Here is a 20,307-nt window from a genome sequence, read left to right as displayed (position 1 = left end):
GTGCAATAGCTTATAGTGATTAAAAGTGTTTCTAATTCATATCTAAATACTCAATGCAACTAATGAAGGAACTCTGGAAAACTAGAGCTAAAATAAAAAAATAACTAAAAAAAATAACAAGGAAAAGTAGGAAGAGTACATTGAGTCCACATGAAATTTTTATCACCTGCAGAAATTACTTGTGCAGTAATATACATGGATAGAACTGGATGCTAAAAGTGATCCACTGGTGTTTGAGGTGAACTGCTCAAATACTGGAAGAGTAACTGAGAATAAGAGTACTGGTTTGCTCTTGTAAAGCTGGCATGGGGTATCTTTCAATCATACCCTGATTGTTTTTCATTTAAAATGCAGCACAGACTCCACTTCTGAGACACCCATTGTTTTCTTCCACTAGCTACAGGTTGCTTCACAGCTATAACCATGAGTTTTCATGTTCTTAAAATTTTATCCCATTTCCACTGAGGACTTTAACAAGTGATAGCTCTATGGGTTGGTTCATGGTTTCATTGCTTCCCAGCACCTTAGATCATCAGGTCCATCTGGCCATTGAGTGGATTTTTCTTTTTTCACTTGATTCTTCTGTGTTTGTACTGTTTAGCACAGTCATAGGTGATCCTCTGCAGATGAAATGAATACTTGACAACCTAGTGACAGGATTTTCAAGTTTAAAATATTTTTATAGTGCACCACTTACAGAGTGGTGACTCAGGCTACATGTAATATAGCCTATAATTCTGTGTACTTCATTGAAGTAGAGACTTATGCAGCATCTAAGTTAAAGATAAAAACCAAAAAACAGGAATCTATAACCTGCATCAAGGTCTGAATTATTACTGAGAGAGTGAGTTTTACACAAAAAGATCAAGAAAAAAAAATAGGGTCATTAACCCAACTTTCACATATAGAATATGTTTTTCAGTTATGCACCTTTTACAGATAACTAAGTAGAATTTGAAGGAAGTGATATAGTTTTTGAAGGGGATTTTTACTGTTTTTGAGATGTGGAATTTTCATATCTGTAAGCATTCAGTGTCCTTTGCTAACTTGCTAACCTGTTTTCACAATAAAATTTAATACCCCAATAATTTAATTGTATTTCTTAAATTCTAGCTTGTATCCCTCTGAAGAGGTTGTCAAGCTTCCCTACAGAAATACATTCTGCAAAGAAGGAAATGAAAGGTTTTTCTGAAAAGATCACAACTTGAACAGAAAACCTTGAGCCCTGTTTGCACACACATTTTCTTTGTGAGGACTTACCACACCCCACCAAAGGGCATCAGCATAGCTGGAGAAACCTGTCTTTCCATCCTCATCAACTGCATCCTTCTCAGCAAGATAAACAAAGTAGGATGAAAAAATTAATCCCAAGAATCCAATGTACAGCGTGGTTATGAGTTCCTATTAAAAGAGAAAACAAACAAGTATATGATGTTTTCATCCTATATACATATATATATATATTTATTTATGTGTATATATATATTCTATAATTGTAAAATGTTGCAAATATCTGTGGGGTTTTTGCATCACAGTAGAAAAATTAATATGTTATATTTCAGGTATGACATTTGTCTCCAGTAAAACAGCTAAAACATTGACTTAGATTTTATTCATAAATAGTTCAAAAAGCCATCATTTTGGGCTTGATCCTTGGGGCAGCTAAATGTAGAGTGGGACTTCTCTTCTAATTATGGAATGGGAATCATTCAACTTAACTGTCTACTCAAAATACTAGCTGTATAAACATTTTAAAAGTAGCAAAGCAGCTTTAGAAATGCCCTTTCTGAAGAGTGCACTGAGAAATCGCAGCCATGTCGTGTGATTATGGCCATACCTGAGCAGTGAACCTGTGTATCTGATGTTTAGACTGCTTAAGACTGGATAGTGATGCTCAACAGTTTCATGTTAAAATAAAATCTGAAGATAAAATATGCTAGGTAGATGTCATGTTTTCAGTCCTGAAGAACAAGGCTAGGGCAGACTTCTGTGAGGGCATGTTACAGTCCTTGTGAATATACCATTTTCTCTAAAGATTTTTGGGCAGGAGAGTTGTGTCAGACCTGCTGTGACTTAGATACAGGATTCTCACAGTTGTCAGGAAAAAAAAAGAAAATGCTTGTTGCACTTAAACAAGCCAAAATGTGTGGTGTCACAGATGTATAAAGCTTTTAAAAGCAGTGCTAAATGAGATATCCACCTGCCCTTCAGGGAAATCCAATACCTAGTTATGAGGGAAAACAGCTCTTTCTAATTACTTAAAGCTTACACGCATGCATCATTCCTTTATTTTCTTTGCACAGATTTGGCCATCTTTATCAGGAAAGAATGTTGTGCTACATCTTCAGTGGCATCTTAAGTCCTTGACAGTCATTTCTCTCTCCTTGGGTCCCAGCCAATAAGGGAATTAAAATACTCCCATATGATACATTTAAAATTAAAACCTGACTCGGAAAGATTGCCCCTACTTTTAAAGTATGTCAGGTTTTCACAGGTTATCTGTAATACTCTACCCATGTTTCTTAAACTGTTTGTAAGGGAAGGTTCCATTTTATCATCAAACTTCCCTCTGTTTTTCTTTCTTTTCATTTCCCTGTAAGAGCTTTCTGGGCAAAGGTAGCCCTCGTATCAAGTACCAACATTCGGCAGCAGGAAATGTAAATATTCTTCCTTCTCCTACAGCACTAATTAAAATCTGGGTTCAGGAAACCTTTAAGTAGTCTTGGCACAAAGAAAAATGGGTGTTTTTCCTCTAATCATTTAATGATTACCTAAATAATGAATTCTGATAGTATTTCATCTTGCTCATGGCCAAGTCTTTTGATTTAAGCCTTAACTTTTCGCAGGCCTGTTTGCTAAACAAGACAGCCAAAAAAGGAAATAAACCCTGGGGTTTCAGTAGTTTCTCTGCTGGTCACCTTTATTTTCTCACCTTTATCTCATGATAATGGAGCACCGGTACTTGTAGATATGACTTGCTTTGAAAAGCTCCTTCTGTTAACATACACAATTGACTGTAGATGATAATTGGAATAATTCTGGTTTAAGTGCTGGCTTTTTGGGAAGCAGGCAGGAAAACAGCAAAGTCTTATGAAAGCCTTTCAAAGTGGCTGAAATATCAACAGAACTACTGAGTTTATTTCACCACTGCCACCTCTCAGCCCCAGTACTATTCATCTGAAGACGGAATTCTTTTTAAATAAAGGCCAGATGAAAATGCAACTGCCTAGGACTTACTCTAAATGTCACCAATCCATGTTCCACATGTATAGAGAGACTTTAATTATTAAGAACATTAATGGCAGCAATGTCATGCATACTTCATTTAAGGGAGAGTCAGAAGCTTTTTAAATTAACACATGCTTCATGAGACATGAGCACAAAACAAAGGGTATTCTGCAGGCATCAGGCCTTAAAACTACATATTTATGTGGGTTTTATTAGATAAGAGCTTACGAATAAAGAGCACTGCCTAAAACAAATGGCTCTTTGCAGTAGGGACTTTCAGATTCACACACAGAGGAAACAGTAAGAACAAGAAACACACAAAGGCAAAATTGAATACTGAGAGAGTTGAGTCAGCACATTTTTTTAAACTCAGCTATATCTCTGTTTTCAGTTAAAATAAGGACCACACAATACAAAGTTCAACACCTGGAAAAAATACAAGAATTCCTCCTGTCCTAAGAGCAGTGGAAGACTTCACAAAGCAAGGTGAGGAAGCAGTAAAACCAACCTAGAGGCTCACAACCTGGAGTTTGAGTGGCTAACATGGTTTTTCAGCAAGCTGCAGGGTTTCTCCATGGCTTTCCACCACCATATGTGATATTAACTCATGTTTTGTTGCCTTTGGCAAGAAATGCTGGTATATAAACTCAGCCTGCTGAAAATAGAAGATCATCCCAGCCAAACCAGGCCTGAGTGAGCTAATTGAGCTATACGTAAAATTCCAAAACACATGGAAATCGTTGGTGACAACTTTACTAAGCTCTTCAGGGCCTAGGGAGGTACAAGTGCTTGCTATTTTCACAGGGCACCAAGATGTGAATTCATTTTCTCACACTGCTTAAGGGTTTAGGGGCCCATGTTTTCTGAAAGAGTATCAAACGCAAAAAATCCAAAAATAGATGAGGACTTTGTACTCTGCCTGTGAAGAAAAAGCAGCTGAGGTGTTTTTGTTTTGGTATTTTTATTTTTAAACAAAAATTTCTTTCAGAGGCTGGACAAGAATAAAGGTTCCATTTTTCCTTCCGTTTGGTACCGTGTTAGTGTTTCAGCTACACTCGTCCAATGTCAATACAGAGCTGTGTGCTCGGTATTTTTTTTTCTTAATGTGCTAGTGGGTGATCTGCTTGGATAAGTACTACAGATCTGTGGAGTTCTATTTATCACCATAATCACTTCTTTGGATAAGCAGAAATTCAGGTGCCTTTACTCATGAATTTTTTTTCCAAGATTTTTTTTTTTTCTTTTAAACCATTGAGCTTTCTTATGCTTGTGACATATAAGATTTAAGTGTTGTATTTTGGAGAGAGTATTTCCTGATTCTTGACTAAAACTCTGAACGCCCACAGGAAAAAAATGTTCTCAAAACAGCTCTGTCAGTAAGGGTAGCAAATGCTGAGAAAGTTATTTGGATATCAGCTCTGCCCTAGCAAGATACCCAGGCAATGCAAGCATAATAAATGACGACCACACAGACTTGGAGCATTGAAAGTCATCCTGTTGTACAGTATGAAAGGAGGCTTTATCCCACAGCACTTTGGTGTGCATCACTTCTGCACAGCCATCATGACATAAAGGTTCCTACTGTACTGGGGGAAAAAAATAAAAGGAAGAAAATTAACTTTTATTATTAAATTATTGGTTTGGATTAAGAGCAGCACATTCTCTGTCCCAGAAAAACAGTTTTCCAAATAGAAAATTAAAAAATATCTGCATGGAAATTTGTAACTGTTTGTCAGTATGTGGAGAACAAATCTACACTTGTAAGAACAAGTTAACCACCCAAACAAGTGGGATGTGAAGATTAATAGCAGAGTATTAGCCCTCCACAGCATTCCACGACAAGCAAGACTTCAAGGTTAATTATATAATTTTCCATTACATTGATAAAGCTAATCATAAAGAGATTCCATGAAGACTCAAAAAGAAGCCTTCAATTAGAAATATTTTAAAATCTGCAGCAAAACTTTTAAACTCTTGCCGCTTAATGAGCTTTCCTACAGAAAAATTGTTTCAAAGCTTTAGCAGACATGCACATATTTATAGCCACGTTTGCCTCTGTGACCACACCCTTGAAAAAAGTACATTTTCTTACATAGCATTGTAACATAGCTATTTTTTTTTTACTTACAGAATGAATGAGAAAACTTCGTATTCAAGGTGAACATAACAGAAATATTTAAATAATTGACTTATTCTAGCAAGGCTTTCCCACTAGTGTTTGGTTTTCCCCAGGAAAACCAAGCTAGGAACACATCTTCTGCAGAAATAGTGGAGAATACTTGCAATATGAAAGGCAGCCCACAAAACTGCATTTAAGAAATTACACTCAGGGGTAACATCAAAGAGTACAACAGTTAATTAATAAACCCAAACACTGGTGTTTATACCCTGTTAGCCACTGCCCTGAATAGCAAAAATGATGCTTCCCATTTTAAAAGGAGGAAGAAATACATGACGGACTTTCAAAGTTTTTTGTTGTTTTTTTTTTTTTTCTCTTGCAATGTAACAGTTCATTTAAACCAGCTGTCCTGGGTTGTAAGATATGTGTGTATTCTATTTGCCAGTCTGTTAGAGGTGTGGCAGTTATCTTATGTTAAGTGGGCAGCTTTCTTTATCTCTTCCACAAACCAATCCTCCCCAGCTGGGAGACATCTGCTGTTAATGGGCAATTGAGTGTCACTGAATGACTGATAAAAATTCCATCATCCCATTGGGAGATGCTCCACCCAGGGGAAGAACCAAGCATTCCGTCCTGGATATAATCTGAGATTTCAAACACCACAGCAGCCTTTTTCTGAACTGGATTCCAAGAGGAGCAGCTTCTTCTCCACTGGACTCCCAGAGGAAGACCAGCCCCATCTACACCACCACTGGATCTTCAGAGGAAGACTACACCCCTTTTCTGCAGGATCACTGCTGCAACAGAACCACACCTGACACTGCAGGAGGACTGCAGCCACCATTTCAATTGGACACCCTGACCCACAGGGTGTCAGGTCATATTCTGACTCTATCAGTGTTTTTTTTTTGTTTGAACTATTGAATTTGTATTTTTACTTTTCCTAGTAAAGATCTATTATTCCTATTCTGTATCTCTGCCTGAGAACCTTTTCGTTTCAAAATTACAATAATTTGGAGGGAGGGGGTTTACATTTTCCATTTCAAGAGAGGCTCCTGCCTTCCTTAGCAGACAACTGTCTTTTCAAATCAAGACACCAGACCAGGATTTGAAGCCCACAGAGAGAATTCACTGAAGCCAATGAAATGCAGGGGATGCTTTTTAAAGGCTAGGTACCTGTCGATGGATGAAAACCACTGACCCCAGGAGTCTCCAGGTGCCTCCCTGGCGGTCAACATGAAGCATCCGAAGGATCTGGAGAAAGCGAATCCCCCTGTAAGGAAAGTGAAGCATTAAAATTAATGCAATAATCACATAAAAATGCTTGAGGACAATACTGCCTTATCCACCCACAACTGATTATGTCCACTAACACACTGCCATGTTCAAGAACTGTGATAGCACTGCCCCTGTCTGGGGTGGCATCTCAGGCTTGAGGCATCTCTGTGTTTAGATCGCATTTCATTATAGTCAAATTTATTCAGAAATATTGACTATGAAAACAATTATTTTATGGGAAAACAAACAAAATCAGGGGAAATCTGCATAATTTCTATGATTTCAAACTTTAAATGCCTTCTTTCCAAGGAAAACCAATGCTTCAAGCTTTGCTGACATAAATGTGAGCAAACCTTTTTCTCTATTTGCCAAAAGCAGAATATGAAATCAAACATGGCATTACTTAAATCCTTGTTGTGTGAGTTACTGAAATATATCTGATATCACCGGAAATAGACAGAGTCCTATGTGTTTTAGGAGAATAATTAAATCAATCACAAGCTCCAAATATTTTCAACAAAATAAAAGTAATTATCAATATGGTTCTTCAGCATAATTTTATTCCATGGAAATATTTCATTTAGTTGCTCTTTTGACAATAAATTTTGTTTGCCTACAGTCATCTTACTGTCTTATCCCTGAAACAAACCAGTGAAAAAGCAGGAAGGGATGAACACTGAATTCATCGTCCTGAAAATTTTTCACTAGAAGTATTTTTGGCTCTTTATATCAATCTTCAAGATTTTTTTGTGGATATAGGTTTCAATTTTTAATTTAGACTTGCCTGACCCTGCTGGCTTTTCAGTGGAGCAATGATAACACTGCAGGGCTGTGGGTTAAGGTTCAGAGAGCATTCTGAGGCGTAGGACAGTGACTCTGGAATTAGCACTGGGAAAGGCTTCACTAAGCCCAAAACCCACTGGGCTCACATATAAACACTCAGGGCCTTTTCATTGAAGTCCCCCCTATGCTTCTAGTTAAATTAAAAAAACCCAACCCCTGGTATTTCCACATGCGTTTTCCTCTTTTCCTATAGGAGCTGATATTCCTGCTGCCTGGGTGGAGTCTTCACCATCAGGTAAGGATGAATGTTCTATGGTAAGAATTACCTTAAAAACACTCTGTACATGTAGTTCTCCCCAGTGTTTGCCTACACAGCTGGACAGTTTAGACAGTACTGGACATTCCCACTTCCCAGTGACTCCACTGCACTGGGAAGCAGAGGCTTGTGACAAAATATGCAACACATCTTGGAAGTTAGGCTAGGAGAAGGAAGTACACCTACTGCTTATCATTCTTCTGTTTACTCACTTCACCTCCCAAAACAAGCCTGCAGTACTTGATGCAAGCTGAACAAACACTGTGGACATCAAATGCTTCTGCTTCATGTACAGTGTGAGTTACTCGTGCAAAACAAATCCACCAAAGCGTAATTACTCTTTAAACAAAGTAATTACTCATACTCAAAAAGCACCGCGTTAAGTGCTGTCTGGATTACTTCTTAAATAAACCCATGCTCTGCAATTTTCTCTTGTCTCAGAGAGACAGTTGTTTGGTGTTTTAAATAGGACACAATGTTTCATTTTTTCCACTTGGCTCCAGCATTCCCACCATTTTTCATTTGCCTTGCTCCTGCACTCGTTTCCCAACTGGTCACCAAGCACAACAGCACCCAGACCTCCATTGCCCAGTGCTGCAAGAAAGTAACTTTCCCTGTAGCAGGAAAATCAGACATGCAGTTAAATTGGGAATTAAGCACTCAGATACACACCTAATAACCTCTGTGGTAGTGAAGAGCTTCAGTGACAGGAGAACCTACCTTATTGCAGAGGTGGCAAACACCTGCCCATTAGATCCTATGCTCAGAACAATAATTGAGGCTACTACCACAATCAGATCTGTTAAAAAACAAACAAACAAATTATCAAAAGAAGAAATAATGTATTATTTTTTTTTTAATTTCAGCACTGAAAAAACACAACTAAGGAAAAGCACTTCAAAAAAGAAATTGTTATCTGAAATTTGCTGGGCATCTTAAATCTATGCAATAGTTTCACATCAAAAGCCCAGTGGCTACAGCTTCATCCAGGATGAATTCAGTAACAGACATTTCAAAGAACCTGACGGATTAGGCTGCTTGCCAAAAAAAATGGAAAAGCATTTATGCACCCTAGAAATGAACCCATATTTTGGCTCAAGGCTTCTGATCCAAGAGGAAATGCAAGGGTTTGCATCATGCAATAATGAAATCCATGAAGTTAAGTCTCATGCATACATATACACATACACTTAGTTTGAAAGCTGTATCAAAGCTGTGAAGCCAAGCTTTCAAACCTAATGGAACTGTCAGAACAAAGGCTGGCTAAAAAAAATCAGAATTGTTAGTTTACTTTGTGATACTGTCTTTATTTGTATGAAAAAATAATTGTTTCCAGAGTTCCTTTTTTTTAATTCTTTTTTGTTTCCACAACTCTGCAGTTTACACAGTTCCAGCTTTATACAATGCAAATGACAGATTGAGTTTACAGTGCCAGCATCCCTTATTTTTCCTCATCCTAGTTCAGTGAGCATGTCCATTTCTTTTAATTATTAAACCTTGCTGTAACATTATTCTGAGATTTTTTTTTTTTTAATTTCCTTACAGGCATTTCTGTGGTAAACCTCTTTAGAGCATCTAAATGCTTCCCTTTCAAATTCTAAACAAAAAATAAAGGATAGTATTATAAGTGGGTAGCAAATGGAGGTAGAACGAGGTAAAACTTTGGTAAACTTTCCTTTGCCAGTTTGAAACAGGCAGTGCTTTATTCTTCAGAGCACTTAACATTATACAGCACTTCAAAACACCAGCCCTGCTGACTTCACTTGCAGCTGTGAGGGCTTGGAACCTCTGCAACCCAACTTCAAAGTCTTCCTTTAGACATCCAGAAAATGAGGCCCACTTGTGAAAATTGATTTAACCAACTTTCCATGGGATGCCTGGGCAAGAGGCAGGATGGGATCCAACCTGAGCAGCAACAACAGTTTCCTTCCGCAAGGTTAACTTGTTTTTTCCTCTCCTTTTAAACATTTTCCTGCCTCATTTAGAACCATGTAGTTGCTGCAACAAATACTGCAGAAGTTCTATAACCAACAGCATCCTTCACTCTCTGAGTTGAATTAATTTCCAGTATCAGTCTGATTTTTGCTGTAAAAGCTGGATTCCTCCTCAAGGGAAAGCACACAGTCAGTTTAAATAGTGTACTACACTAATTGTGCATGAATGAAAATGAAAATGAAAATGAAAATGAAAATGAAAATGAAAATGAAAATGAAAATAAATAAAGGGAGGGATGAGGCTACAGAAAGAGCTTCCAATTGGGATTAATCTCAGTTTTTCAATGCCTGACTGCAAATATTTTTATGCTGTTCCTTTATCACGTATATTTGTAAACATTGGAATTTAGGGTGGGTTTTCTTCCCATCACATCAGAACACAGATCTTTGCCCTTTAGCAAATGATGCATCATGTCTTTACTAAATTGTCAGACATACACATATCCATCTGAAGACAGGCACTAAAGGCTGAAGAGACTGATGCTTAGAAAATGAGTTCAACCAAGTAGTGAGAGTAAAAGAGATTTTTTCATTTGCACTTTCTTCTTTTCTGAAAGTGTTCTTCATGGTAAAGATATTTCTTTTTCTTTCTTTTTCTCCTTTCTTTCTTTTCTTTTCTTTCTTTTTTTCTTTTTCTGCCAAGTTTACCTTGTTCTGTCAGTGCAGACACTGTTCCATCTGCATTTTATGTGGAAAAGCAAATCTTCATTTCCAATGTAGTATATCCTTAGGGGAATTTCAAAGGTTAAATGAAGTACTGACACCTGTGAGTGCACAACCACCTAAAGCCATTCTTAGCTTTTCTTAACGAAACCCACGGTGTCTTCCCTAAGGGCTCCAATACAAACATGAATATTTGGTGTGGTAGTAGCAAAATACCAGGAGAGAAAGCCCCTTGAAACCACAGTTCAATGAGACTATCACTTTCTCTAATATACCCATCTAAGAAGATCTTATTAATTGAGGGAGAAATCAAGAACACAATGAGGAGTAAAAACAATTCCTTACAGGCCTCATGGTTACATCACAAAACTAGACCAGCTCTAGAAGAAGAAGTGTTTGTTTGTACCCAAGGAAGGATTTTGTGTTCAAAATCTTGTAAATTTCCTGCAATTACCCAAGGTTTAGTCATTTCTTCACTTTACAGTCCTGCCTTTCTAAGGTTGATGTCTGCCTTAGACATATTTTAAGTGTTCTAGCAACCCAAAAGAAGAGAAATCACAATGCAGATAAATGCTTGAGGGGTAGATGTAGTTCAGAACTGCAATAAGGCCCCTGCAGAAGTGGACATTTTTATTTACAACAAGCAGGAGTGGGTTGCAAAAGAGTTTAAAACTTACCAATGATGGATATTGGCTTCCTGGCAAACCGGATCCTTCCCTGGAAGCCAATATATTTACTCCTACAGCCTGCAGACCACAGCCGGACCAGGTACTCAGCCCCAAAAAACACCACCAGAACTATTTCCTGACAGAGTGAAAAGGGGAAGAGATCAGAGCTGAGTTTTTTCATTATAAGCACATCTAATTTATTCATAGGACTAATGAGCTTTTTGAGATAGATGATGCAATAAAAAGGATTTTGCCTAATCTGTTGACTCTTTATATACATATGCCAGGCAGTAAATAAAAGGGAGAGATAATCAGTTCCTGAATGTGATTTGCATGAATAAACAGATGGTTTAAGCTCCATTCCATCAGCATATCATAGGGAAGAAAGAACACAACATTATTCTTTTGTTTTGACACTTCCTTGCCCTCCAGGCCTTTCCCCACCTGGGTTGCCCAGGTTGTCCTCTGGACACACTCACATGTTCTGATGTCCTTCTTCTACTGAGACACCAAAACTGCCCCCAGGACTCGAGGTGGGGCTGCATCAGTGCAGAGCAGGGTGGGGCAATCCCCTCCCTCCATCCCTGTGCACCCCAGGACACAGGTGACCCCTCTGGCTGCCAGGGCACACTGGTGACTGACACTGAACTTGCATCAAAACCCCCAGATCCCTCTGTGCAGGGCTGCTCTCCAGCCTCTTGTCCCACAGCTTGTATTTAAAACCAGGATAGGCTCATCTCAGGGGGAGAGTAAAGCTCTTGCTCTTGTTCATTTTTATGCAGTTGGTGATTGCCTAGCTCTCTGCCCTATCCTGATCTCTCTGTTTTTTGTTGTTGTTTTTTTTTTTTTTTTTTTAATCTCTGATTTTAAAGACTCCCACAAGTCGGAGCTCTCCAGACTCCCAAGACCACTGAAAAATAAATGGAGTGAGGTCCCACAATGACATCTGCCAGGTCTTTCAGTATCCTGGGATGAATCCCACCAAACCCCGTGATTTATGCACATCCAGCTGTAGCAGCAAGCCTCAAACAAACTCAGGGGGAACTGAGAGCCTATCATCCCCCCACAGTCACGGTTTTCCAACAGAACTCCAGACTTCCCAGGGCCCATCGCTGTTGAAGGCAGAAGTGAAGAGGACATTAAATGTCTCTGCTTTGTCTACATGGCTATTTTTAAGGTGACCAAGCCTGAGAAGCCATGGCCCAATGCTATTTCTGATTCCCCTTTTGCTATGAACATATTTGTAAAAGTCCCTTTTATTGTCCTTCCCAGTGCTGGCCTGCTTGAACTCCAACTGAGCTTTGGCTGCACTAATTTTCTCCCTACTTTGGGGAGAGAATCTCTTCCCGTGTCACCCAGCCCCCCCACATATTCCCCTTTCCTCCCTAAGTTCTAGAAGATCCCTGCTCAGCCAAGCTGCTCTTCTGGCCAGCTTTGCTTGACTTCCAACCCTTTGGAACTGCCTGCTCCAGTGCTCTTAGGAGATGGCCCTGAGAAGGTGACCAGCATTCAGAGTCCCCAGTACCTCCAAAAGCAGATTCCCAAGAGACTTTACCAAGCAGCCTCTACTGCTTTCCACACATCCAGGATCCAAATTTTGCTGACAGTTTCCCTTCTATCATCAGCTTTTAAAACTTGGCTCCTTCAAAGTCACCGTGACCAGGACACAACCACCAGCCATCACTTTGTCCTCAACAAATCTAAGAGGATACCTTTCCTAGTCGACCACCTGTGCCAGGAAGTTATCTTCAACATGCTCAGAAATCTCCTGGACCTGTTTGAGTCCTTTGTATGATATTCCCAGTTGATATCTGGGTAGATAAAATCACCCATAAGGCTTGGTGACAGAGGTGAGCTGTATAAACAGCATGTACATAAATGAATTATCAATATTTAAATATTGCTCCCCTCTTCAGCACTGCATCGTGAAGCACTCATGCATTACCAAGGATAGGTGGTAATACTTTGAAATACTTCTAAAGAAAGAAGAGTAGTGAAGATCACAACCTGGGCAGATTCACTCAGATCTTTGATCTCCCCTTCCTTGTTTTCCTATGTTGCAGAGTGGTAGCACAACCCAAACATGCCTTCTAGGCTTTGGTCCAACCCAAACTGTACCCAGTAATTCAGAGTCACCAAACACCCACTGCATGAGTTACAGCTTTGGAAAATGTTTGCATTTTAACTTGAACGCATTCTCAATCTGCACCTGGGTGATTCTAAAGCACCCAAAAAGCAAAACACACTTAAATCACAATTTTCACTGAATGACAATACCAACTTGATTTTAAAACTGACATTCTGAATGGCTCAAGAGAGTCCAAAATATTTCAAAACTGAAAAAAAAAAAAAAAAGTAAGAAAAAACTCTACAGTAATACGCAGAAATTCATGTCAATTTTGATTTTTAATGAAGTTAGGTTAACATTTCTGTGTTCACTTCTGCCTTCTTGTTTTGCCTGGAATGAGAACCAAGAAAATATGCAAAGACTTCCTCTTTTTTGCATGGCACTTTCAGCCTGAATATACCAAGGTTTAGTACAAAACTTAAGAAAGCTTACAGCCATTTTCAAGGCAGAAGCACAAGAAAATACACAGCAAATTAACTCCCCAAGTTTCATTTTTCAGTATATGTATTATCAAGAGCATCTACAAGTAATTCTAAGTTTGCATTCTGTCTACAGTCTAAATAGAAATATTTATTCAAGTATAATAGTCAAATCAAATCATAAGAACAATCTGCAAAGGAAAAGAATTCTTGCATTTCTGAAATCTTGCAAAATAGTCTCTTACTTATTAAATTGTCTACATTTTTAGAAGGTTCCTGGTATCATCACTCTAGCATTTTCTTTTTCTTCTTAGGAATCCATAAGTTCCACTAAAGGAAGAAGAGCACTGTTTATGGCAGTGGAAGAATCATTTTAATGGACCTGCATATTATAATTGCTTTTGGTGAAAAGCTGTGTAGAAAGGAGACAAGCATAGAAGTGCCAAGGAAGCAAGAACTTCTTAGATTTTCCTTGATTATCCTCTGAGGGCACTTTTAAAAGCTAAATTAAAACTACATCTGGCCTGAGGGTATTTGATTATCAGAACCCATCTTGGTTATGTCCAGAAAACCCTGATGAAGTCAACAAAGTTGCACAGTCCATGGAAAGGAAAAATAAATTGTTGACAGAAAGGAGGAAAAGAAGGAACTTACATCTTAAACTAATTTGATGTTAACTACTAATCACAGTTCACTTTGTCCTGGACAGGTGTCCACATTACCAAAAACATAGCCATTAACAAATTTGTTGGCAGCCTCAGACAGGCCAAAGACCAAAAAAAGCATGGAAACTGGACAAACATCACAGCTCTGCAGGTGGTCCCTCAAAAAACCAAGGAAGATGATGGCATTTCCACTCTTGTTGTGTGTACTCCTAATGCAAGATAGGAGACATCCATTTCCAGAGCTGCCAAGGCTAATCAAGCTTCACCTCACTAAATTTACCTTCCAAAAATGCCCTAACCTCCCTCCTTTTCCTCTTCTACACATAAACACTTTTCAGAGCCTTAAATGTATTGCCTCACATTTACCTTCTGGTAAAAGGGAAAAATAACAACCCAGTAATTCTCTGTAAAGTCAGAAAAAAGTACTAATTCTCACTAAAATGGTAACAAATGATGGTGAGAACTTGTGGACAAAATATGAACCAAAACAAAATCAGCAAAAACAATCTGCAAATTAAATTTACATCCATCTGTGTGGCAGTTTGAGATCGTTCTCCAGCCTTCTGCAATTTTCCAGAACCCTTGCTTTCAAAATGGGATTACACTTACAAGTAACCCACAAACCCTTTTGATTTTGGCTCCCAGCAGTGTTTTTCCTCTTCTCCTGGAAATGGTCAAGGAAGAAATGCATGATGAAGCATTCTGAGCAGATTTAATAAACCTGGAAAGCAGTTTGGCATCAACAGAAAGCCAGGAATGAACTATTCTATGAAACCAAAAATAATGAGTGGGAACAAACCATTACTTTATAAAAATAAGATCCATATCAGACTCGATTCTTCACACTCACGTGTCACAGTCTCTTCCTGTTTTGATTGTAGCAACTCAAAATTGCCACAGGAATACCAACAAATGAATTTAATTATAGATTTTAAACTGGGTCTGTGCTATATAACACTTCTGCTAAAGACCATTCCATTACTCCATTACTCCAGTAAAGCAGCATTCCATCACTCTGTGCTTCTCCCTCTTCTCTGGGAAAAAGACTCAAGACACATAAGGACTATAATAGTCCTTGCCCTTAAATTAATTTCATCCCTGAATTTTTTTTACTTTTCTGAAGTCTAGCCATGGCATAATCTTCCCTCCCCCCACCAAATTGATAATAAAATAATACATTGTCACGCTTATGCTATTTTTAGTACAATTTCATTTTACTAATTTAATGAAAACTATGCAAAAATAAGCTTAAAGGGAAATATGTATACAAATAACTTCCACTCATATCTAATTCAATCAATCAAATAAAAAAGCCCTTGTGGAAAAGCCATCAACTTCTTATCCAAGAATGTCATTGATGACCAAATAAAAATATGCCCACATTAACACAGAAACCCAACACTTTTACACAGATATGTGTGTGTGTAAATTAAATATATAGCCTGGAATTTATAATTTATCCCAGTTTGGTTATGGATAACTGCACGGGGGAAGCAGGAGAGGGAAGTTTGCTGGAGTGATTAAAGAACACACATGAAAAAGAAGGGTATTTTCTCAGCTGCAGCTGTGTTTTAGGTGGAGAGCACACACAAGGCTCTCTTCACTTTTTTTATTGGAATATTTAGGTGCTGGGTAAAAGAAGGAAGTGGGATGGCTAAATGAATAGTGTGTGCTCACGGAGATTCAATCAAGGAATGGCAGCTCCAGACAATGAAGCCTCAGAAAGAGGCATAAAGGTTTAATAGTCCAAATGTTTGCACACGTGTACTTATGTCCCAAATTTAATCTGATAACCTGTCTTTAAGGTTTTCCAGTCCTTACAGTTGAAAATGTCCATTTAGTGACCTGTTCAGTTTAATAGCTACTCAAATGCCATGAAAACCTACTGATACTGAGAATGTTTCTTTTCTACCACCATGCTGGCTCTTGCAAAGATGAGAGACATCCTATGTGAAAACAGAATACTCAATATACAGAAGAAAAGATGCCAAATGCTGCTAAGTGTCCTATAGTACCATTAGCTTACTCACACTTCCAACTTTTAGGTGAAACCAATGCACTCAAAGGCTGGTGTTTGTGTACAAGTGGATTTAACATTTCATAAAAGATACACTTCCATGCACACCTGACAAATATGCTGAATTTGCTGACTACCTACCAGGAATGTGCATGTCTTTCATTTTATTGCTATTTGCTGTTTCCTGCATGTTTTCCTGCATGGAAACAGCAAAGCTGTATACTCATGAGGGAAGCACACAGTGCTCCCCCTGTGACAGCCACATTCAAGTGAGCTGGGTGAGTCACAGAGGAAGAGTTATTTTTTAATTCTATTTAAGCAGGTAACAATTTTTCTCCAAAGAAAATCAACTATTTTTGACAAGGACTTTTTTTTTAAATTGCTTCATTCTGAAAGATACCACTAAGGTAAATATAATCAAATAGAGAATGAATAAGATTCAGTAAGTTAATTAGAATTCAATAAATTCTAATTTCTCCATAGATCCACAGAAGCCTTCCAGCTTCCCTCAGCACATCCCTGAAGGGACCACCCCTGGTAGGTGGTGAAGGGTTTAGCTTTGCTCCTGAATTGGAATCAATCCAATGTGAATACGCACTTCAGAGTTTTAAATAATTACTTCCATGTTTTTAACCTTTTGATTTGGTAGGGTATCAATATTTTGAGGAGAGGAACTGAAAAAATCCTGCATGTGTCTCTCCACCTTCCTCTCACTCCCAAGAAATGCTTCTCAAGTATCTTGGCCACATTCTAAAACCCCTTTGCACAGAGAACTCCACTGAGCCCCAGTGAGTTAAATTTGACTAAGGGAATTACGGGGTGGCTCTTTGTTAATTAGCCTCAGCCTTACTTACCACAGAAGGATTTCTATTTCAGACATTTGAAAAGCACACAGCAGGCATTGAGTGTATTCTGTGGTGCATTAGGCACAAGGTAATATATCCCATAGGAATAACTGAATTACAATTCACACTGAGAAGCTTGAGAATTGCATTTGATTCCAGAAAAACAATGGCAACTCAGCAAGATCACTCAGCAGACAACCTGAGCTTATACAAACACTTGTGGACTCAACTTTTTTTTCCCCTAATATGTTTTATGTATGAAACAATATTCCATCTCTATTTTAATAATGCTTTGTATTGTAATAATATAATATTCCCAATCTATTTTTTCATCTTCCCACAGACCAACAAGAAGCTCAGAAAGAAACAGGGACTCTCCTCCTTGCTTTCTCTCTCAGAAGTTTACAGGAGTAAAAGAATACAGCAAATGCTTATGAGCCAAAAGTTTCTTTTTATTTATGTGTGTTCTGCACTCGCTGGGTCTGGCTCTCCCACAGTATACAGGAATTAATGTATTTTCTCCTGAGGCAGTTTGGCTGTCAGTGCCTTTATGGGACTGAACACCTTATGAACACCTGCTGTCACCCAGGCAATATACACTGCAGAAATATCACAAAATGCCATGAATTACTATGGGATACCCTGCAAGAAGTCCATTATCAGCTGTAAGAAACAGTGTGGTGAGGCCAGCAGGAAGAGCACCTGTGAACTTCATGTATTGCACTATCCAAAGATCACTTTATCAAACAGGCCTGGGGAAGGCCCTAAGTGTTCATGCTATATAGCAAAGACCAGCTTTAGAATTATAAACTGGCACAGAGGCAGAAAAAAGGCAGCACCTTTTTTACTTTCTAACGCTGACTGCTTTGATGGGATGGAGAACACAACCTGAAACCTATTAGAATATGTTCACCATAAATCACAGAGACCACTCAATTAAGCTTTTTGCAGGCTTGTTTCTCCTCTGCTACAGGTTGGAGCTGACCCAACAGCTACACAGCTTAGATGGGAGACAGAGCAAAACCAGAGACAAACAAAAAGCAACAGAAGAGCTCCTCCATTGCAGACAGGAAGTCCTCACTGGCCTCCTTTCAAAACCCTCACTTGGAAAATGGTGTTATTCCAAAGAGAAAAGCCACCCTGATGTCCAGAGCAGTTAAATAGTGACATGCCTTAGCTGGCTTAACTAAGCCAATTATCATTTGGCACTCCGAAGTTTGGACAGCCTTGCCTATATAGAGCAGGACGACGTGTGTGATGCAAAAAAAAATCATATAAACCCAAACTGAGCAGTGACTTTGGGACAGCCACATAACAACAAGGACCCATCTGCAGCCAAAAACTCTTCCACAAGATCCTCCTCCTAAATACAGCCACAAGGTGAATCTCTGGCCTGAAAAACTTGAGCACCAGCTGGTGTGAGAACTTCTGATTTCACATCTCAGCCTTTTCTCCAAGAGAATTTGCAAGCATGGGACTGCTAATCCATGCTAAATGTAGTCACTACATGAGAATTTCCAGCCACCAAGAGGGCAGTAAGGACTGACAATAGAGGAAACAAGTGAGGACTCTGGAAAGAGAGTCTTTGAGGGAATTGTGCACCCTCTGGTGCTGCAGTGCTGTGAACTATGGTGTTCATGTGTTTGGAAGATATGCCAGTGCTTTTTCCAGCAAAGAAATGAAATTCTTCTGTATATTGGGTCTTCTATTTTCCCTTTTCAGAGGAAAGCAGATGCATAAAGTCTGTCTCCAAAAGGGAGGTACCACAGGACCTGAACTCATCAGTTGAATCAATATGATTTATAGCAAAACCAGTCTATTTTTCCAAGTTAAGAATACACTCAGTATTCTTAAATTTAAAAAGTAATTAACATCAAGATACTAAATCAGATAAAACTTCTCCCTTACTCCTGTAACACTATCATTATACAGATTGTATGTTTATTTTGCTGTTACTCACAGTGTGTACATCATGTGCATGATGAAAATAGTATTTTGTTCTTGTTTTTAGACTAACAGTTAGTGACAGTTGTCCCACAAGCTAAGAAGCTCTCTTTCTGCAAGATCTTTTGCAATTAAATAAAAATAAAAATCAGTCTTTTAGAAACTACCATGGTGACCTCTCCTGGTAGAAAAATATATGACCTCTAACCATGAAAACAGATCAATCCTCAAAGGAGGTACACCTGGCCCATTTTATAGTTCATTTTTTCATTCCATATCCTGAAAGATCTAGATGCCATTTACAAATCAAAACTGAAACACAAACTACTAGATCATTAAGAAAACATTACAGCCTCTTGTTATAGAGGCAAAAGCCTAATCAAGAGGCTTTGGCAATTTTTAGAAACACTTTTTCAATCGAATAACAATATATTAACCATATTATAAAATTATAACTGTATTATTAGAGAATTAGAACTTGAGACAAAATGGGAGGATAAAACATTACCTAAACCTGGGGCAACTGGGAATGAAACTCAGCTGTAACTCGGGATCCTCTTGAGTGTTGCAAATACTTTTATTCAAAACTCTGCCTTGTTCCACTGCACTTGTTCCCCCATAGACTGTACAAGAACTTTTTAATGCATCAGATCCTAAGTACTGCTGGATTGACCAGTGAGAAATTTTCCTCTGGTACAAATACAAGACCAAGCAAGGCTGGGGAAGCTACAGATTCATTTTCATGCCACACCACAGGCACAATTTGAACAAAACCCAATGGTACATGCATTTAAGCTTTGTACATTGTTAAATAGCATGCACACTGTCATTGTGATCCATTTTTAACAGTATTGGAAACTCTGGGCTTCTCTCTGCAAGTATAAAAGATTCAGAAAGAGCTGGGTTCTTCATTTCCCATTCTGTTGGTGTTTACCAATACAAGCCATTGTGCCAATGCCACTGTCACTCCCCTCAAATGCTGGCTACTAAATACTCAGAAGAGGGAAAGAAACCTAGTCAGGAGCTTACAAATCTCATACAATGTGTATCTATGAAAAAAATTAAATTGGAGTATGTCAGACAGAGCTGGGAAGAACTCTTGCAAGAGTGACAGGGAATACACCAAATATTTGGTAGCATGAGAACAAAAACATCCTTCAAACAAGTTTAAGACAAGCAATTTCACCAGTCCTGCTATCGTGGAAGTTAACTGATTTTACAGATGGAGATTCACGTGTTG

The 20,307-nt window shown here is 38.5% G+C and overlaps 1 protein-coding gene across 1 annotated transcript in view; it reads right to left on the bottom strand.

Moving 5' to 3' along the window:
* Positions 1-20,307, bottom strand: part of LOC128788749 (potassium voltage-gated channel subfamily KQT member 1-like) — a 405,996-nt gene that overhangs the window by 368,931 nt on the left and 16,758 nt on the right. Inside the window, exons 3-6 of the mRNA XM_053944006.1 lie at positions 11,059-11,185; positions 8,445-8,523; positions 6,524-6,620; positions 1,261-1,401 (exon numbers count right to left, since the gene is read on the bottom strand). Of these exons, the coding sequence (XP_053799981.1) occupies positions 1,261-1,401; positions 6,524-6,620; positions 8,445-8,523; positions 11,059-11,185 (444 nt within the window). The remainder of the gene's footprint in view (positions 1-1,260; positions 1,402-6,523; positions 6,621-8,444; positions 8,524-11,058; positions 11,186-20,307) is intronic.

The sequence above is a fragment of the Vidua chalybeata genome, chromosome 5 (genome assembly GCF_026979565.1).
Source record: "Vidua chalybeata isolate OUT-0048 chromosome 5, bVidCha1 merged haplotype, whole genome shotgun sequence".
In the NCBI taxonomy this organism is placed as follows: domain Eukaryota; kingdom Metazoa; phylum Chordata; class Aves; order Passeriformes; family Viduidae; genus Vidua; species Vidua chalybeata.
The sequence above is the reverse complement of the archived record's forward strand: the minus strand, read 5'-3'. Positions and strand labels throughout refer to the sequence as shown.